This window comes from Mustela lutreola, chromosome 1 (genome assembly GCF_030435805.1).
Source record: "Mustela lutreola isolate mMusLut2 chromosome 1, mMusLut2.pri, whole genome shotgun sequence".
Lineage (NCBI taxonomy): Eukaryota > Metazoa > Chordata > Mammalia > Carnivora > Mustelidae > Mustela > Mustela lutreola.
The window spans coordinates 9101466-9123748 of NC_081290.1; the positions used below are offsets into that span (position 1 = coordinate 9101466).

Genomic DNA, 22283 nt, shown 5'->3' on the forward strand with positions numbered 1-22283 from the left:
AAATCTGACTCTCTCTATATAAATTATATATATATATATATATATATATACACACATATATATAATTTCTCTCTATATATAATTTACCTATATGAAATTTAGGATAGGGCTCAATTGTTTATTTGGGTAATGACAGTCTATTAGAAATTTCCTGCTTTGCTGCCCTCTGTAGAGTATTATCTTTGATCAATGGAAGCAATGAGAAGATCAAGACAAAAAGGCAAGGCTCTGTACTTTCCTCTGAGAACAAACCCCTGGAAGAAGAAGAACTCTATTTTCCTGGAGATGGGGAAAAGAAAAAGAAGGATAATATTTTAAGATGGGCTTAATATATCGATAGCACATTGGGAAAGAAATATCAGCAGTTTAGATAATTCAGAACTGAAGCTGAGCAGAGAAGTCTGTTTTGTAGAGAAAAATATTTCAAAATGATCAGTAGAACAAGTCGTAGCTAAAACTTGTGTTTATAGATGATGTTACCCTGGTGTATAGGTTAAATAAAAAGCTGAAGGTGGAATGGAGGGAACATGACCATTATTTGAATGAGTTGGCCAAGAAAGAGAATCTCCAGAAGGGCCTGATCAGAAAATACTTAGAAAAACACAAAAACCAAAGAAAGAAAGAAAAAAGTAAATACTTGAGATGATGGGCACATTTAATTGTGAGCCAAACAGGAAAAAATGATCCATAGGAGAACATATGGACTGAATGAAAGAGGAAAGGTTTAGGTCCCTAGAATGCAGTTAAGAACACATTTAATAGAGAATAATAAAAAAATTATAGAATTAGGCTAGATGTTAGTCCTGAGTTTAGCAAGGTCTCATATTTCTGTATATTAAGAATGAACATTTCAAAATGAAAATTTAAAACATCAATTAAAATAAAAACGTGCAACACTTAAGGATATAAGTATATAATTTGTAAGCTGTAAACTACAAAACGTTCATGAGAAAATTGAAGATAATGTAAATAAATGAAAATATAGTATATTCATCATTTTGAAGATTCAGTACTCGTTAGATGTAAATCCCATCCCTCTTATCCCAGAATGGCCTGTAGAATTCAGGATAATCTCAATCAAAATCCTATCAGGGCCTTTTGGATTTTGTTTTTGTTTTTGGTAGAAGTTGACAGCTGTGTCTGATAACTATATAGAAAAGACTCTAGAGTGAGTAGTCAGAACAACTTTGAAAAGAACAAAGTTGAAGGATTTCGAGATTTAAGACAACTACAAAGTTGTCTTAACCAAGACAGTGTATTGATGAAAGGATAGACACATCAATTAATAGAACAGAATAGAATCTGGAGACGATCTCTGTGTTAGGAATTGATTTTTGACAAAGGTGCCAACACACCTTTTCTCAATAAAGAAAAATGTTTTTTTTCAATGAGTGGTGCTGAAACATATGGATGTCTTCTTATGGAAGGATCTTCAACTCATGTCTTTATACTTTCTACTTTATAGAGAAATTGACTTGAATTGGATCATAAGCCTAGGTATAAAAGTTGAAACAATAAAATTTCTGAAAGAGAACATAATGTTCTCTAATTATTCACTAATGAAAATCTGTGACCTTGGGTTAGGCAAAACTATTTTAGATAGGGCACAAAAAATCAAACATAAAAGAAAAAATTGTAATTTGGATTACATCAAATTTAAAAAGGTTTATTCTTCAGAATATACTGAAGAGACAAGCCATCAGCTTGCAGAAAATATTTGTAGACTGTATATCTGATAAAGGATTTATGTTCAGAATATGTTAAGAATTTTCACAGCTCAATAATGAGGGAACAACAACTGAACAGAAAATGGGGAAAATGTTCTTAACAGATCCTTTATTGAAGAAATACACTGATGTCGAATAAGCAGAGGGAAAGATGCTCCATACCCTCAGCCATTAAGGAATTGCAGAATAAAATCACAATGTGATTCTATCCTATTAGAATAGAGAGGAGGAATAAAAGAAAGGAAAAAACTGCTGATACTGAATACCAGTGAGAAGGCGAAGGAACCAGAACATACACTGCAGTAGGAAAGCAAGATGCTACTGTAATTTGGAAAAGTCTGTCAGTTTCTTATAGATTTAAATATACAGTTGTCATACGGCATATCCTTCTCATGTATTCACCCAAGGGAAATTAGAACATGCTCACATAAGGTTTTATATTCAAATATTCATTAACTGATGATTAGCTCAACAAATTGCAGTACATCCATATGATGAAGTACTATCTAGTAATAAAAAGGAATGAACTACCGAAGCATGCTATAGCATCAGTGAATCTTAAAGGCATTATGCATTTGTGAAAGTTGCAGTTGGAAGTCTGGATGATTCCATTTCATTTTGAGAAAAAAAAATCTGAAAGTAACAAAAAACGTCATGGTTGCTAGTAGCAGAGGGTAGTGATAGGGAATTGCCTGCAAAGCGACAAGAGAAATTTCTCAGTGATAAGAAATAATTATCTTGATTGTGGTGGTAATGACAAAACTATGAATTTTCAAAATTCATAGATTTGTACAACTAAAAAGGTGATTTTTATTCAAAATTATACTTCAATAAGCCTGACTTTCCAAAAAAAACTTAATTTTATAGAGAAGAAAAAAGATTGAAGGAAGAAAATATAATATTTTTTTTATCTTGCTTCTCTTGAAAAATAGGCAGTTACTTTAACTGAAATTTACTATGACTTTATTTTGCCAGGACTTTTTTCATTCATTTAAAAATAGTTAGGTTGCATATGCATACTAAAAACTGAATTACATATACCAACAAACTAAATCTATGTATCTAAAAATAATACTGATTGTTGTGATAGCTCTTTTGGAATTTTTGTTAGAAATATGGGGGGGGGCGGGGTGGCTCAGTCATTAAGCATCTACCTCAGCATCAGCTCAGGGCATGATCCCGGGGTCCTGGGATTAAGCCCCACATCGGGCTCTCCCACTCCCCTGCTTGTATTCCCTCTCTCACTGTGTCTCTGTCAAATAAATAAATAAAATCTAAAAAAAGAAAAAGAAAAAAAGAAACATGGAAATGGTTAGATTATTCCTGATATTTTCTTTAAAGGTCTGAAGGGTCTCCCCCCCACCCCTTAATTATTTGCTAAAATCACACGGTAAGAAACTGTGTGGTCTTTTTTCTCTCAAGGTAAGCTATATAGTAGGGTACAGACAAGTAAAAAGGTAAAATTCATTTCGCTCTTCAGTTACCACTGTTAACAACTTGGGTTTCGACATCTGGAAATTTTTTTATTTGTATCCTTGTGCAATACATGCATTTTGGTTTTAAAATCATCTTAAAAGGATACATACCATGTTTGCTTTTCTGGGCTTGTGTTTTTCTCTCATATAATTTGGGTATCTTTCTGGATCAATATCGTTTATTCATTCACTCAGTAAATATTTTTAAGTACTTAATATTTAAGGCTAGCAAGGGAAAAATATGGTCCTTACCCAAGCAACTGATATTCAAATAAGAAGATAATAAACAAATTTAGGGAAAATGTTACTATTGATAAGTTTCATGAAGGTAATTAGTGAGGGCATTAGATAGTTGTGGTATAGAATGTTTTATCTAGATCTGCTTTATTCTGCAGATAGGTATTTACTGTTTCACAGTGTAATTTATTTAACCATTCTGTTGATGGGCATATGTATTACTTATATTTTTTTCTGTTATAGTCAATACTGTGACATCCTTGTACATATTTTTTTGCTTATATGTACCAAGTGTTTCTATAAACTAAATTCTTAAAAGGAAAATTGCATTTTTAAATACTGATTATACATCCTGTCAAATTATCCTCCAAAACACTAGACATTATCTGTCAATAGATGAAAAATGCCACATTTTAATTTGTATTTACCCGAATCCCAATGAAATTTAGCATATTTACTGGTCATTTGTTATTTCTTCCATAAATTGCCTACTTATACAATTTTATCCATTGTAGGGTTTATCTTTTTCTTACTGAGATTTTAGGATTTCTTTATTATTCTGTTTATAATATATACATCATATTTTATAATATTTCTTCTTAATCTGTCACTATTCTTACTTTAGAGAATCTTTAGATTTTTCATTTTTATATTGTCAAAATCTTTCACTCTTTTCTTTCCTAGCTTCTAGGTTTTGTGTCTTTCCAGAAAAGCCTTCTTATATTAGTTTAGTCTCATATTTTTTTTCCTGTGAGGTCTTTAGTTTTATGTATGTTTCTAATAGATTTTAATTCATCTGGAATTTTATATATATATATGTGTATATATATATGTATATATATATGTGTGTATATATATGTATGTATGTATGTATCTATATATATTCCCCCCCTGTGGTAAGGACCTGTTTTTTCCAGTTTCCTAACCATTCTCCCAAAATAATTTATTGAACAATGTCTTTTTTCCCCCCACTGACTTGAAATACTACCTCTTTATCATTTTAAAAGTCCAAAATATGTGTTTTCTGGATCTAATACTCTATTGTTTTAATTATTTTCATTTTACATTTAACATCTGATAGGGTACCCCTCCCCATTGTCTTTTTCAAAAAATTTTTGGCAATTTCTGTGTATTTTCTCTTCCAGATGAACTTTAGAATCAACATGTCAAGTTCCATTAAAAATCCCTTTGGGATTTTGATTGGAAGTGCATTGAATTTACAGATTAATTTGGGGAGAATTGACATCTTTACACTATTGACTCTTCCCATCCAGGAACATGGTATGCCTCTCCATTTCTTCAGGTGTTCTTTTATGTCCTTTAGTAAAGTTTTTATGGTTTTTTCATGTAGGTCTTAGACTTTTCTTGTTAGGTTTATTCCTAGGTATTTGTAGTTTTCATTGTTACTGTGAATTACATCTTTCCTCCAGTTTACATGTTGTTTTCAATTGGTTATTGCTAATATATAGGAAATCTATTGATTTTTGTTTGTCGATCTTATCATTTACTTGGTTTGCATTGGATTCTCTTGAAATTTCCAGAAGGATGATTATGCATTCTGCAAATGATAGCATTTGTTGTTTCCTTTTTTCAGTATTCTATTTCTAGGGGATTTTTTGTTTGTTTTTTTCCTGGTCACATTGCATTGGTTAGGCTTCCAAATCTGTTCACTACTAGCTCTGATTTGAGCTTCTTTTCCTGATGGCATCCTAATTTTTAAACTTTTACATTTTACACGTGGTTTAGATTTCTGGTGGTGCATGTTATCTGGATGGAACAGAAATTTCCTTCTTGACTTAAGTATTTTCATGGTAATGAATATTGTGTTTATTATGTGTTCTTTTTGAGATGATACATATTCTTTTTACTTCTAAATTTTAATGTCATGAATTGCCTAATACATCTACCTACTACTGGTTATGATTTTTTCATTTTTAACATTTATTCAGCAAGTATTTATTTGGATATTGCATTGTACCAGGAACTTTGCCACACACTGGTGATAGTGTAAATCTGAATGGTTCTTGTCTTTAATTGGAGAAGAGAGATAATAAACAGATACCCAAAAACAAGATAATTTTAGGCTGTGATAGTACTGCTAAAATTATAGCAGAAATAAAGTTAGTGGTATGGTAGAGAGATGAGTAGAGTATTTTCTTGGGTAGTACTGTCTGAGAAGGTAAAATACAAATTAAGACCTGAAGAATGAAAGCTTTGGGAAAAGCATTCTAGGCAAGGGAAAGTCACTATTTCTGTGTGTACAAATAATTATATTTCTTAGTACTTCCTTTATCTCCTTTCTTGTATGTATTGTATAATATTTTTTATACAACTTCTGAATTTAATTTTCTAATGATGTGTTTCATTTGTTTTTTATTTTGTTTAGTTATTTTGCTATTCTTGTTCAGGTTTGCTACTAGGGTTATTTATGCTTATGAGCTAGGGAATTTTCCCATCTGTTTTCTGGGCTTTGTAAATAATATAATAATGCTCTGTTCCTTCTAAGGGATAGTTTAGTGACTATCCCTGAGATTTCCTCTATTGGTATATTCTGTTATATTTCTGCTTTTTCTTGAAAATCATCTGTTTTGTTTAGACTTCCCTATTTCTTGACTTTATAGGTTTGCTTAGTTTTCTGATTTTAATAACTCCTTATGGTTTTTGTTTTTCCTCTCATTTTCTGTAATCAGGCTTACCAAAGGCTTGTCTCTTCATGCTAGACCTATCCATGAAGCACTTACTAGTCTTACTAATTACTTCTGAATCTCTTTTCAATTTCTTCATTTCTATTACTACCATAAATTATATTGATACATTTCGACTTGGATTTTATTTTTGAAGATTTTTAGTTTATCTTAAATCTAAATTTTTCTTTATGGACAGCTAAGACTAAATCCCATAAGAAATAATATGCTTACTGATTTTAATTTTTATTTTCCCTGTATTTTGAAAGTTTATTAGTAGGCTTTTTTCTTTTCTTTTTAAATTTCTAAGTAGAGTATTATTGTTAAATTTTAGTTTCACTTAGCTTTATGGACTAAGAATGTAACCTCTATATATTTTTTAATCATTTGAGATTTTTCCTTGGTCAGGCTTTTATTTGCTATAAAAGACTGTATTCTGTGTTCATGATATACTAATTTCCATTTCACTATGATATGTAAGTATAGTTCATTATGGAATCTATTTCTCAATCATCCATGTCCTTGCATAATCTACTTGCTCTCATTTTCTGACATAGGTATGTAAAAAGTTTCCTGCTAAGTTGTGTGAATTTTCTAGCTGCTTTTATTTCAAGTATATTTACTTTATATATATTTCAATGTTATATTTTGACTATTACATGCTCTGGCTGTTACACGCTTTGGTGTATTAAATCTATTACCATTATAAAATATCCTTTTTCTGTGTAATGCTTTTTGCCTTGAGTTATTTGATAATAATTGTACCCTTGACTGGGTTTACTTTTTCATGTTTTGGTTTTTCTTTCTCATGCTTTTAGCCTTATGACTAAAAATTTTAGTTCTCTTATGATAGCATATAGTTGAGGGGTTTTTCTTCTTTTTTTCAAATCTTAATCTGTGTGCAATTTTTTCAAATAAGAAAAGTTTTCCCACTTGCTTTTATATTAACTTGGTTTTTGGTCTTTGGTCTTTTTCCTCACATTGAAGGTTATTGTGGAAAAGGTCTTTTCCTGCTGTCGCTGTCTACCCGCCCAGCCTCGCTCCCTCCACATCCACCTGCCACCCCTTGCCTTTAGCTGAATTTGAGTTTTATCTTGTTTACTATCCACTTTGAAAACTATGTGTTTCATTTCTCTTTTTTAGCAGGCATTGAATTGAATTAAACCGTATCTTCAACTAGTTGTTCTCTTTGCTGAACATAGGTTTTTGGCATTATATCATTCAGTCTTGGCTTAACTGATATTTTAGTAATATGTTTATGTTATAATACGTTTTTACTCTTCTAACTTTAAGGAATTATTTATTAACAACTACCCGACATGATAAGTTAGCTTGTATTATATTGGTTTCTTTTCCAAATGCTTAGTGTTATGATTCCCAAGGTTGTCCTTTTCTTGGATTCAAACTCTAAATTCAGAAATATTTGTGGTTTTAAAATTTTCAGTTTGCTTACATATCTAAAAATTATTTTATTCTACAGTTTAGAATTTTACTTTTAAAATAATTATACTTTAGAACTTTTAGTTGCAGTGTTGATTTATAGCATCTTGGGTTATATTTAGGACTCTGATATCAATCTGATTTTTAATTCTGTTAATAACCATTCGCCTTATAAACTTACTACACTTAAAATATCCTTGGAGTGCTCAAATTCCACCAGGTTATGACTGTGTGTCTATATCTGAGAATGAGTGTATTTCTGTATATGCATTTTAAAGCAATAAGGGTCATTTCATTCTGAGCCAGTTTTTATGATAATTGATGAATAATGATAAATACCAGAGACAGGTTAAATTAATAATTAAATTGCATCATACTATTGATATTTAGAGTTGGGGTAAATTTTTAAAAATCTGTGGCTTTAATTCTATGACAGAAAAACCTCTTACAAACTTTAGATTTGAGAATTCTATACAATTTTACTTACTTTAAATATTCATAATTGGTTCACTTTATAAAATTTACAATTAATGTTAAGAATTTCATATTGATTTATAATTTCATACTGAGGTGTAGCAGGTAAGTACTTTGAAGCTTAAGAAAAAGAGTTATGTTTTAGCTCTGTGAGAACAGTGCTGTGTTAACTATTATATCACTAGTTCTTAACACATTTCTAGATCTTAACTAAAATTTTATTAGATGGGTAGATGGGTATGAATGAAATGATATAGAATAAATCAGTGTTTTCTTAATGCATAGATTTTTTTGAAAGCTAAACTTACTTTTAGTCAGGTTCACTTTAGTTTATTTACTTGAATCTCAGGATATTGGCACCATAATGAGTCATATTATTAATTGATACTCTTTTTACAATAAGGACTTTAAGTGGTTTATTTTATGCTGTTTTATTTTAGCGTATACATAGATCAGTGTCCAGTGACCATACTGAAGATTTTATATTAATGGTACGGAAGAACTACATCAAATATACTTCTTTAAAAATTGTTGTATTTTACCTGAAGTTTACCCTATTTAAGACTTCAAAAAATACAGATCAAAGAAATTTTTATTAGGTTTTAGGGTCGGGTACAGAAGAGAAGAAACAATTGTTTCTTTGAATTAGGTTTTACATAGCCTGTTCTGCATATCACTGAAAAAGCGACAACACTTGAGTTATCGTGTAATTCAGTCCATGATGATGACCTCAAGTCAGGTTGTTCTAATGAGTCTTTATTTTTGGTAGGTGAAATGGTATCAGTTATGATCTGTGTTCTTAAAATCCACTGTCATTGAAATGACAAAATTGGTCATAAAAATTAAACACTAACATTTACTATAAGTAAAAATCATACACAATGACCATAAATGTTGTTTAGGAGGAATTTTTCTGCATTGACTTGATTAAGAGCTCTTCAGATTTTAAGTATGGTGAGTTTTGGATTGAAGATACTGTGTTTTCCTGGAGCAAGTGTGAGACTTCTTTGTTATTTAAAAGATGTTTTAATATAATCAAGATCTAGATTATCTTTCTTGGAATATAGATTATTAACTTGAAATTTAGACTACCTGCTCTAAATTGAATGAAAATGGACAGGGTAGTTTCCTGAACAAGAGCAGTAATTGGTGGCTAGAGAGGGGATGGGAGGATGTGGAGTGTTAAAGGTCAAGAAGTCCAAACTCTGGAGTTGCTGGCATTTCATATTTTAACGTACGTTTATCCTCAAAAACTGACCTTTTCCTTTCCCCGCCTCCCATAATCTTTCATTTGGTATATTGAAGTAAGTTATAAATAGGTTTCCTTGTTTCTGTTGTCACATCTATACAAAACCATCTTTCACATGATCTCTAATTATCTTTTTAAACAATTGCTTATTTGGGATGCTTGGGTGGCACTGTTGGTTAAGTGTCCCACTCTTGGTTTTAGTACAGGTCGTGATCTTAGGATCTTGAGATCAGGTCTGTGTTGGTCTCTACGCTCAGCATGGAATCTGCTTGAGACTCTCCTTCCCCCCAACCCCTGTTCTCTGTTCCTCTCTCTCAAATAAAAAAATAAATATTTTTAGAAAATTGATTATCTTAATACTTTAATCCTTCAATAAGCTACCATATAAATTCTGAACTGGGTACAATATTGAAAGGCCCGATCTTTCTGAAGCACTATTCTTTTTACCATTCTCATTCAGAATTGTTTTTTCCTTTCTCTCTGTACAGTCCCTATATTAGTGTCTACTTAGTACTGTTTTTAATCTTCGGTATAGTTAGTTCTTTACACATAGAGTTGCATTTTTCCGTATTGTATATTTGTCGAAGGCATTGATTATAATAAAATCATTTACATATTTTATTTCTCCTTTGGCTGCCCTACTGCATTTTGCATATTATATGTAATTGGGGTGTATTTGTTAAATTGAATGGAACTTGTATATATGGTGTCTAGTTAATAAAAATTTCTTTATCCTTTGAAATAAATGCCAGTTTATTTTTTATTTTTAGTTTTTTAAAGATTTTATTTGGCAGAAAGAGACAGAGTACAAGCAAGGGGAGCAGAAGGCAGAAGGAGAGGCAGGCTCCCCTCTAAGCAAGGTGCCTGTTGGTGGACTCCATCCCAGGAGCCGAGGATCATGACCTTAGCTGAAGGCAGACATAACCAACTGAGCCACTCAGGCGCCCTAAATGCCAGTTTATTACAAGATGAACTGCTCTTCTCTAATATAACATTGATAATTTATCTATTTTGACGGAAGTTAGTTTGAAATGTAACTCTGGTGTTCACAATTCGTCCACATGGCCCTATATTTCCAAATTTTTATATGACTTTTTGTTTTACTATAGAAGGACTGGGAGTACCATTAATGACATAAACAAATTCCTTCAGTATTGACCTTTGTTAAAAGACCTTGATTTTCATTGTTGAGTGGTTGTGTTAAGTTTATTTTGGAAAGAAAGTAAAAAAGATATTTAATTACTTTGTTAATTTAAATAAATAGTATTACTGTTAAGTAATAATATTTTAAAACAAAAGCAACCTCCATAGTAAAATAACACTGTTAATCTTTCAAAACCAAAACAATTTAACTTGCACATAAGAATAGAGGCAAGTATGATAAAGCCACTATAAATCTTTTTCGCAGATTCAGCATTATCAAGAATTTGCCACACAACTTTGTTTTCCGGAAATATTATATAGCAGTTTTCTGACTCTATTTTTATATATGGCAGTGTGCATCTCTAAAGATAAGAGCATTTATGGGGCACCTGGGTGGCTCAGTGGATTAAAGCCTCTGCCTTCAGCTCAAGTCATGATCCCAGGGTCCTAGGATCAAGCCCCACATAGAGCTCTCTGCTCAGCAGGGAGCCAGCTTCTTCCCCTCTCTGCCTGCCTCTCTGCCTACTTGTGATCTCTGTCTGTCAAATAAATTAAAAAAAAAAATAAATAAATAAATAAATAAGAGCATTTTCTTACCTAACCGGAATAATTCTTTTAGACTAATACCCAGTGCATATTCAGATTACTTCACTTATCTTGAAAATTTCTTATAAGGTCTATATTATTTTGCTAATCATGTCTCTGGTGTCTCTTTAATTTAGAGCTTTTCTTTCCTTTTGTTTTCTCTCTTAAAAAACAAACAAACAAACATTTCCCATATTTTAGTTGTGTTTTTTCCTATTTAACTTTGTGGTTCTCAAATTATCAACCTCCAGGGTCTTTTTGTTTGTTTCTGTTTTTCCTCTGAGGGTACATTTGGCAATGTTTGGAGGTTTTTTGGTGTCACAGCATGTGGTAGAGTTGCTACTAGCATCTAGTAGATAGAGGCCAGGGATGCTGCTAAACATTCTGAAATACATAGGGCAGCCCTCGACAATGAAGAAATTATCCAGCCCAAAATGTCAATAGTGCCAAGATTGAGAAACTGATTTAACTTGTTCCTAATACTTGCCTTACTGATTTTTACAAACTGGAAATTATTTCTAAGGGCTCTAATAGATTATTGTTTATTTTCAGAGGGGTAAGAATATGTCATAGGTGGTATTGTGTATTTTATGTTATATAAATCTGAGTTATATAATGTTTAGTTCTCTTCTTTTAGTAATTAGACAGTAGGTATAGCTTTGTCCCTAAATATAGAATTTGAAGTTAGCTTTTCTAGAGCAGAGTAAAAAAAAACCTTCAGCATGGAATTTTCTAGTGGAAAGAATATTAAACTAGTTAATTGGGTAACTGGTCTCTTGGTACTAGATATTTAGAAACTTGCTATTTAAATAACAATCCTGTGCTTCTGTTTTTCCATCTGTAACAATTCGGTGGTTCTTTATATTAGACAAGAATTTGAAATGCAAGCATCACTTCATAAAATATCCATCTAGTGAAAACAGTACATCTGAAATAGCTTAAATATAACTTGTCATGCTTTGAGTTATTGATAACTTTGATAGATTATTTCCCTTAGGGAATAAATTTAATAAGGACACACCTTTCCTCCTGTCTCTCCTCTCTTCATGGAAATTATTTTTACATTTCATTTAAAGAAAATGTTTCAAAATATTCATGTGAATTTCTTATTCAAAATGAATCTTTTTTTCAGTAGAAATGTAATAAAAATGAGTACGGTTTCAATGGGAAAACATTTTAGTATTTAATCTGAATTATCTTCGCTCGGTACATGGTAGAGCAGGATATGCTCATAAATCATAACTTAGTTGACCTATGAATACACAAGGATTACTTATTTTTGTATTTTTATGACTGAGTGTCCTTATGTCAGTCTCTCTTCAGTTGTTCCGTAATGTAGTGCAAGAATCTTTCCAGTTAGGGAAAGAGGAATTAGTGTTAGAGGAGGAAGTTCTCTTCTACTTCTACTCTTCTAAATTCCAACAGCCTTTTCCCCCTACCCTTTACCTTCTACACTTTTTACCCTGTAAAAGTGTTCATTTATGCACACACTTTGGCTCTCTCATTAAAGAAGTTCCTAGATGGTGGAGTTGATTTCACACATCTCTGTTATCTCCTCTGCAGGTTAACTGTAGTATCTCTTGTACAAAGACTGTTGGCCAGTGATGGGCATTTTGCCCTACCTGCAATTGATGTTGCCCTATTACTTAATGTACAAATATTCAATAATCTGTAAGATACACCTTAAATTTATTTTTTTGTAATTACCTCTCCCTTCCCCAAATACACTGTAGCCTTTTAGAATCTGAAAGGGAAGTATTCCCAATCCATCTTTTATTTACTCAAAGTCCCTGTTTCCATGGAGTTTAGAAAGGTAATAAATATTATAATATATCAGTGTAATGAATTTATGAAAAAATTATGTAGAATAGGGATCTAGAGATTGCCGAGATACTTGCATAGGTCTCATAGGTAGCATCTGAACCAATAAGCGTACCTAGGTCTTTAGATCCTAACAGTATCCTTAAAATTAATTTCTTCTTAGTATTAAACTGGGGGTGGGGGAGATATAAATCCATTCCTATTCTTCTCTTTCACCCTAGTACCTTTTTAAAAAATCTATACATAGTCATTTGAATTTACTGTTTTTAACTTACCAATTTTTTTCTTTTTTTACAAAGTAAGAATAGTGGACTTAAAAATTAATGTAACTTCTGTGGATATTTGAAATCAGTAAGAAAACATTTCTATAATTAATATCCCTCATGAAGAGATTGAGGTACATTTTTCTTAATAAATTTTCACCAAGCTCAGTTAGGACATAGAGTGGCATTGGGCACTTTATGTCAGAGGCTCACTTTTAATTGAAATTTAAAATGAAATTTTAATGAAATTTAAAATGTCCTATGATCTAACTTCTAACTCTCTTACCTTTCCTACAGTAAATACTCCGTTCTAGCATATAGAAATTTTATAGCTGTCTACCAGTGTTACATTCCTTTTTCTACTGTTGTCTTACATAAATTAATTGGGTCAGAATCTTTTCATATTTATCTTTATGCAATGTCTCGTATGATTTAAATACCTCTGATCTATATACCCTTGGCATTTAACCGTGCCCTGCTCTTTGAAATATTTTGTTTTCTAAAACTCTAGTCTGAAATATTATTTAATTTTTCATTTGTTTATTTTACCAATGTTTATTTTTCCATGTTTATTTCTTTTGTTTTCTTTCCTCTTCTCCCATTGGGTTGGAAAATTGTAGATATTTTCACAGAAAATTTCACTGGGAAGCAACTTTTTCTTTAAAATGACTCATCTTTTGGACATTTCATTAAAGATAAGAAGACATAGTTTTTATTATACTATAATTTTGAATCACATCTTGCTATGGCCAACTCATGTCCCAAAAGTTTACTTAATTTGTTAAAGATTTATTTATTTCTTCTAGAGTGAAAGAGAACATGCAAGCAGGAGAGGGATAGAGAGAGAGGGAGAGAAAAGCAGACTCCCTGCTGAGCTCAGTGAACCCTAGGGGTGGGGGGGTACAGCTCAATCTCTGGAACCTGAGATTATGACCTGAGCAGACTCTGTCAGAGGCTCAATTTCCTGAGCCACCCAGGAACATCACCCCCCGGTTTTCGAGATATACTCCCAAAGTCTACTTAAAGTATAACATTTACGCTACTACCTTGAAAGAGAACTTAAAACTAAAAAGAGTATATTCTTATTTTCTTTTCCTAACTCCCTGTCATTTTAACAGGGAGTTGTTATTGATGGGTTATACTGCAAAATTTTGTGAAAATTTTCAAATATTTACAGAGATTATTTTCAGAGTATCCAGTGTCTATTTGTATTTGAAATATTAGAAATCTGAAATCATGTTAAACTGTGTTAGTCTAATGGAAATTTGGAGAGAAACATACTGTTTCCTCCCAGATTTAACTTCCAGTACTAAGTATGTGTTGGTTATTCCTGGTTACTAGATAGGTGACTTTCAAAGATGAAATGACTCAGAGTTTCTCATGTTATAGTAGTTAAAATTTTATTCCTTAAGGTTTTTTTCAGATTTCTTACATTTAGATACTAGGTGGGAGCCTAACTGTGTTCTAGGTTAATAATTACTTTTATATCTATTTTAGTTATAAGTGTTAGAAGTACCTTAGATTTATGAAGTAAATGTCATGCAAAATGGTGACAGTTTATATAATAATTATCAACTTTTTATCAGCAAACTAGAAAGAACATATCTTAGTACTTATTGTAAGTAGCACTATAATAAGGGATATCACAACAAAACTTTTCTCCATGTCTTCAGTGTTTGCTATGTTCTAATTTTTTAAATATTTTTTTAATTGAATCTCATGTTGACTATAGTAGTGGTTCTCAGTGAATGGTCCACAGGACCCTCAGGGTCCCAGAGACCATTTCAGGATATCTAAGAGGTCAAAACTCCCTCATCACAGTACTGACATGTTATTTGCCTCCTTTACTGTGTTGACATGTGCATTGATAGTATAAAATTAATGGTAGGTAAAACTGCTGGCCCCTCAGTCAAGGCCATGACATCAAATTGTACTAGTGTCATTGTATTCTTCAGTTCTGCGTACTCACAGTTAAAAGAAGAAAATGAAGAGCCAGTTTTACCTTAAGGATAATCTTGATAAAGCAATAAATATTAATTTTATGAAATCCACACTTTTGAATATGTGTCCTTTTAATATTACTGTGTGTGACATAAAGCACTTCTGTGGGGGTGTGTGTGTGTGTGTGTGTGTGTGTCTTTTTTTTTTTTTTTTTTTTTTTGAGATGCAAGGTAAAGTAGCCATTCCTTTTTTTTTTTCCCCTGATGAAATGCCATTGTTAACTAGAAAATATAATTGACAGGCCCAATACACTTAGCAGACTTGGGTATTTGGCAAATGTTCTTATCAGAAATGATGGAAATGAGTGAGTTTGTCATTTTAAGAGTGTTTGACAGTATTTGTCGCTGATGATAAAATTAAGCTTTCAAGTACAGATTAGAATTTTAAATTGTGTTCACAGTACTTAAAAACTTTTCTGGTGAAAATATCACCGGTGGCGATACTAACAAATACGATTTTTTGATATTGTAGTTTGATTTCTCAGTATGGTGACTGTTAATAAATTTAGCCCTTATCTGAAGGTCTGGGGTGGGCAGTATTTTATAAGTGTATAAAGGGATCCTGAGAGCAAAACATTCAAGAGCAGCTAATTTAGGTCCTCTACTAAAGCCAGAGGTTTCACGTTTAATCATTAACCTCATAGCTCCCCCATCTTGCCCTTATCCTACCAAATTAACATAAAAAGAATACATAATTTCAGTAAAAGGGAAAAAAAATGAGACTCTGCTGTATATGAGTAGCACATTCTTAAATTCTTCTACAAATATAATTTTCTCCTTTAAACAGTGCGGGCTGTATGTATTAGATTGAATTTCTTTAGAATTGCATTGTATTTATCATGATATTTACATTAAAATATTTTTTCTTTCTTCTTCCTTTTTCTTCTGTTTATTTCTCTTATCACTTTCCCTTTCTCCTTTCATTCCTCCCTTCCTTCCTTTTTTTGGTATTTGTTTTCTAGGTGGAATCTTTCATTTTGGATCAGGATGATTTGGAAAATCCAATGCTGGAAACGGCTTCCAAGTTGCTCTTGTCAGGTACTGCTGATGGTGCAGACCTCCGGACAGTAGATCCAGAAACACAAGCTAGACTGGAAGCTTTACTAGAAGCTGCAGGTAAGTCTGCAGGCCTTACATATGTAATTAGACTATATAATTTTTAAAGGTACATATAAATCTAATAAAAACTACTATGATTAGGGGTGCCTGGCTGTCGCAGTTGTTAGAGCATGTAACTTTTGATCTCAGGGTCACAAGTTCCAGTCCCATATTGGGTGTAGAGTTTATTAAAGTAACAAAAAGCTACTATTATTATAAATACAAGGTCTAGGACATTTAGGGTAATACTGTTCATGAAGGTTAATGGATTGCTTTTTAGAGAATTTCTACATGGAATATTTCATTAAAGCATATTTTTGTTACCCAAGTAAAATCCACATACTGCTGTCAGCCTTGAAGAGTCATTTCATATAGTCGCTTTTATTTAGTCACACATTCCATACTTGCGAATTTGCCCATTTGATAACATGTATTCATACCCTAAAATTGGTATTCACAATACTCTTAGTCTTTCATAGAAATGCACATAATAAGGGTGCCTGGGTGGCTCAGTCATTAAGTGTCTGCCTTTGGCTCAGGTCCTGATCTCAAGAGTCCTGGGATCAAGCCCCACATTGGGATCCCTGCTCCACTGGTAGCCTACTTCTCCCTCTCTCACTCCCCCTGCTTGTGTTCCCTCTCTTGCTTTGTCTCTCTCTCTCTGTCAAATAAATAAATAAATAAATTCTTTTAAAAAAAATGCACATAATGAAAAATTTTAGTTTTCCTACACACATGTTCCTTGATGAGATGAAATAAGGTGAAGCTCTTTTTGTTTCAGCTCTCAAACTGTAAACAAGTGTCCTTTTCACAATCTACTTAGACCCATGTTTTTGACATTGTGTGCCTTTTGTTGGCAGTTTCATTGTTTATAATGGTCTCCAAGTATAATGCGAAAGTACTATCTAGTGTTCCTGAATGTGAGAAGGTAGTGATGTGCCTAATGGAGAAAGCACATTGTGTTAGATAAGCTTCTTCAGCATGGGTTATAGTTCTGTTAACCATGAGTTCAGTGTTAATAAATCAACTGTATATTAAATAAGGTCATCTTTAAACAAAAACATACATAAGACAGTGTTTGGTTAATGCAATTGCTTTGTGACCAGAGGCTCATAGGAAACTTGTTCTGTGTTTTCCCTAGGAGCAATGGTTCAGTATTCATTAATTAAGTTTTCCCAGTGACCGTGAATCATAAGAATTGACTGTATATAATTTCCCTCTTTTTTGTCATAGTCTTGAAACCTTGAAGCCTTGTAAAGTGGATCATTGTATTATTGTAAAATGGATCATTATTATATTGTCCCCATAAGAACAGTGTTTTGATTAGAGATTACATACATATATATCATTACGCCTAAAGTATAAGGGAATAGTAACTCTTAATCTCTGATCTTTTTAAATATCCATATATTTTCTTAACTTTTCTAAGGTGGAAATAAATACATTGTGAACATTAATTGTTCATTTTTTAGAAACCCGATTTCCTATATAGTGTACATACAATGCATGTAAACTGCTGCCTTATTATAGCACAAGACCAAACTAATACTATTTGGTAATCCTTTCAATAAATATCTTGTAAAACAGCTTTTAAAAATTCAAAGGACTCATGGTTAAATTTGATTTCTATCCTAAGTTTAATTCTAGAATGGATTATTGAAGGGATCTTGACCAAGTACAAATGAAAACATAGTAGGGCATGTGCAAGGTCCAGTCCTCGAGTATAAGAAACTATATGTTTAGGAGAGCAGATATGGGGCGCCTGGGTGGCTCAGTCGGTTGGCTGTTGGCTCTGGTCATGATCCTAGGGGTCCTGGGATTGTGCCCCACATTGGGTTCCCTGTTCCGTGGAGAGCCTGCTTTTTCCCTCTTCCCCCCTTTGTGTCTCCAAGAGGCAGAACCAGGTTGAAAAGTGCTACAGAAAAGTGGACTACAGCTGAGAGGGATTACTTTTGGAGGTAGAGTTTCTTTTCATAGGATGCTAATAGCTGCCTCATTTTCTCATTTCTTTGTTTATTCCCTTTTTTTTTTCTGTTTTCTCTACAGTAGCCAACAAGTTAGCCTCTTTCCTCCCTCCCTCCCTTCCTCATCTTCTTTCTTCTCACTTCTCTCCCTTTCTCCCTTATTTCCTTTCTTTAAGAATGAAAAGTGTTAACACATAAGCCCAGAGGGAATACCCATCATCCAGCTTTAACAGCCATCAGTGTATGGACAGCCTTGTTTCCTCTTTACTTAGTACCACCCTGCTTATGTCCCACGCCCCAAGTTAATTTAAAGCAAACTAAACATTATATAATTTCATATATAAATATTTCCGTATTGGGACACCTGGGTAGCTCAGTTGGCTGAACATCTAACTCTTAATTTCGACTCAGGTCATGATCTCAGGGTCCTGGGATTGAGCCCTGTGTGGGGCTCTACACTTGTTGCGGTCTGCTTGTCCCTCTCCCTCTGCTCCTCCCCACTCTTGTGTGATCTGTCCCTAAAATAAATAAAAGCTTAAATAAATAAATGAACACCTCAGTATATACTCCAAATTAAGAACTATTTTTAGATTTATTTATTTATTTTTAGATTAAGAGAGAGTAAGACCAAGTACATGGTGGGCAGAGGGAGAGAGAAACTTAAGTCCCATAGGGAGCTTGATCTCCCCATCTTGAGATCACGAACTGAGTAGAAACCAAGAGTTGGTTGCTTAACTAGCTGCTCCACCCAGACACCCCAAGAACTTAAAAAAATAAAATAAACATAATACCATTGCATATCTAAAGAAAAATAGTAGTAATTCCTCAATATTGTCAAGTATCCTGTCAGTGTTTATATGTCTCCAGTTATTTCATAATAGTCTTTTTTTAAAGATCTCTTGCTTCCTTATTTATTTATTTTTAGAGAAGGAGAGAGAAAGTGGGGGCAGAGGGTGAAGGAGAGAGAGAATCCTAATCATGCTCTACGCCCAGTGTAGAGCCTGACATAGGGTTTGATTTCACAACCCTGAGCTTATGACCTGTGGTGAAATTGAGAGTTGGTGGCACGCTATAATGCTCTTTTTCTACTTGGTTTATTTAAATTAGGATCCAAACAAGTTTTGCTTTTTTTTATTAGGCTTTTAATATTTTTAAGGGTTTTTAAATGTATTTTAGAGCGAGTGTGTGTGTGAGTGGGGGCTGTGCCAGAGAGAATATTCTAGAAGACTTCCCGCTGAGCGGGATCCTGCCTTGGGGCTCCATCTTACCACCCATGAGATCATGTCCTGAGCCAAAAACCAAGAGTCTGATGCTTAACCGACTGAGCCACCCAGGCACCCCTAAGTTTTTAATTTTTATTTCAGTAGTTAAAATACTGTGTAATACTAGTTTCCGTGTACAATAAGGTGATTCAACAATTCTGTACATACTCCGTGCTCATCATGGTAAGTGTACTCTTTAATTCCCTTCACCTGTTTCATATTTACATATTTTTGCATGTAAAATTTTATATTTTTCATGTTATTTAGTTTAATTGTCTTTTTATCATAACAGTTTCCTTCCCCCTTCCCCCCATTTTCTGAAGAAATTGATTCATTTGTTCCACTTTATCAGTTTTGCTAGTTGCACCACTGTATATTGCATTTCCTGTAAATCAGAATTCAGATCCAGATACTGACCAGATTCAGACTTGTTTTGTGTTTGGCAAGAATAGTCATTCATCGTGTCTATATTTCCTTTGTATCACAGAACTACTCTGGTGGTTTCTCTTTTTATGGTGTAGAGATTGATCATGGTTTAAGTACCCTGAGAAAAGGTACTTGGGAAGTAAAAGTTTTTGAGACTGCCTGAAAATACCTCTGATGCTATCCTCATACTTGATACTTTAAAGGTATAGAATTCTAGTTTAAAAATCTTTTTGAGACTTTTGAAATTATTGCTCCATTATCTCCTAATTTCTGGTGTTGCAATTCAGAAAGTTAACACCACACTTATTTATAGTATTCTCTTACCTCTGCAACTTTTCTTTTCTCATCCTTCTCCATAACATTAGAATTTGCGGCATTTTAAAATTTCGCTCACATTTTGAATATTTTTGGTTATCCTTTACATTTCAGATTTTCTTCAAATGTCTGGTGAAACCTGTCCTTTTTTGTAGTTACTAGCAATGTCATAAAAAGCTAAAATAGAAGGTACATGTGCCTTTTTTTGGTTGGGTTTCACCATGAAGTATTTATTATATGTTATATGTTATAAGTTATGTACATTACATAATTACTTTCCTACTGCAGTTTAACAGTTTAGTATAAACATAGTGGCATGACACAATACACTTAGTTTTTGTAAATAAGACATCTAGACACATAGTATGGCTAGATTCTCTTGCCTGGGGTCTCATGGGCTGCAATCAAAGTAACCCCTGAGTTGATTTCTCATCTGTGGGTTACAGGAGAAAATATGCTTTCAGGTTTATTGTTGGTAGCAGAATTCAGTTCCTTGTAGTTACAGGACTGAGATCCTGATTTCCTGTGCTGTGTCAGCGGGGACTGCTCTTACCTTCTCGAGGTTGCCCGCATTCCGTGGCTTGTGGCTCCCTCCATCTTCATGCCAGCACAGTAGAATCCTTCGAATGCTTTGAATCTCTTTTCTCCAGTTAGCCACAGAAATCTTTTGGTTTTTTCTAGGCTCATGTGGTAAGGTCAGGCACATCCACATAATATTCCTGACTTCACGTCAACTGTACCATATAGCATAACCTGATTATGGGGATAAAAGCTATCAAATTCCCAGTCCCATGGATTACATAGAGTGAGTACAGAAGAGCTGGGTAAAATTGGTAACATTTTAGAATTCCTATTACACAGTGATTGGATAGAGACCCTTCCCTTTCTTTGAGAACTCTCCAGATCCAGATGTCAGTATCTTTAATTTTTTTTTTTCCTGGGGCTTTTCAATTTCTCGAGAGACACATTTACCAGTTTTTATCTGGTGAATGATAAACCTGGCTACCTGTATTTTGGGAGCTTAGAGTGGGAGTGGTTGAGGATCTTACTGTTTTTCATGCATATATTCACTTAATCCTTATTTCCTTTTAGTATATCCTCTCTTTCTCCTCTCTGTCTAATAACTGCTAATCCTGGGCCTTTCTGGTTTGGTTTCTATAGAGAATAATCATCTGTCTGTGCAGTTTGGGAATGGAGTCTTCAAGTGTCTGACTACTTCTCTCAGGCTTCAGCTAGTCTCTCTGTTTTCTGATCCAAGCCTCACCCCTGTTTCTGGTACCTACCATTTCTGAGCCCTCTTGGGCTGGTCACCTTGTTTCTCTTTGTTATCCCTGTTTCTGTTTGTTCTGTTAAGTCAGTTACATCTTCTCTAAACTTTGTCTTCATAAATAAGAATTAAGTTGAGTAAGTTCTAAGAGGAAAAAAAGGGAAAGGTAATTATCTTAAAATCTGAAATCTAGGTAATTTTTTAATGCACTCTCTTCTATCATTTATATAGCCTCTAATGTTTCACTAGGACATTTTTGGTCATAAAGTACATGGTTCTGTTCAATTGATTAAATGTTAGACTTGGGAAAGAATAATCTGATCATCACGTATCTTTTCTGTTTTTGGTCTTCATTAAAACCTAATAACTGGATAAGACTAGTTAAAAAGGATCATCATAATCCAGAGTAACTAGAATAAATTAATTTTATATCACTGTTTATTCATTTTTAGGATTACCATATGTGTCTTAGGTTACTAATTATCTTTACTAAAATAGTTACCATTACTTATGGAGATATGAGAAGCTTATAAAAATTTAATATGGAATATTTTGTTTTTGATGTTCTTTCTTTTTAAGGCAGTGATTACTTTTTACTAATCCAGATACATTTTCTTACCTAGTTCTGTTGCTGTCATTGACAAATAGTTGTTGAATGCTGATCTGGATTGGCTAAACAATTGGAGCTCATTCTTTCATGTGAAAATGCATCTGAGACCTTGGTTTGCATAATGTTAGGATACTTAACTAACCACAGATATCTTATTGAATAAATACTGCTATAGCAGATTCAGACTGTGGTTGGTTTTTAATATTAGTGACACAAATTAAAATCATTTTCATCAGACTGAGA

The 22283-nt window shown here is 33.1% G+C and overlaps 1 protein-coding gene across 6 annotated transcripts in view; it reads left to right on the forward strand.

The window, feature by feature from the left end:
• Positions 1 to 22283, forward strand: part of ANKRD17 (ankyrin repeat domain 17) — a 162983-nt gene that overhangs the window by 59770 nt on the left and 80930 nt on the right. For 5 of the 6 annotated variants that reach the window (XM_059159391.1, XM_059159397.1, XM_059159424.1 and 2 more), the window contains exon 2: positions 16061 to 16214. In XM_059159391.1, coding sequence (XP_059015374.1) covers positions 16061 to 16214 — 154 coding nt within the window. Of the gene's footprint in view, positions 1 to 4702; positions 4721 to 16060; positions 16215 to 22283 lie in introns of those variants that run through there. The other variant, XM_059159417.1, reaches the window with a different exon arrangement.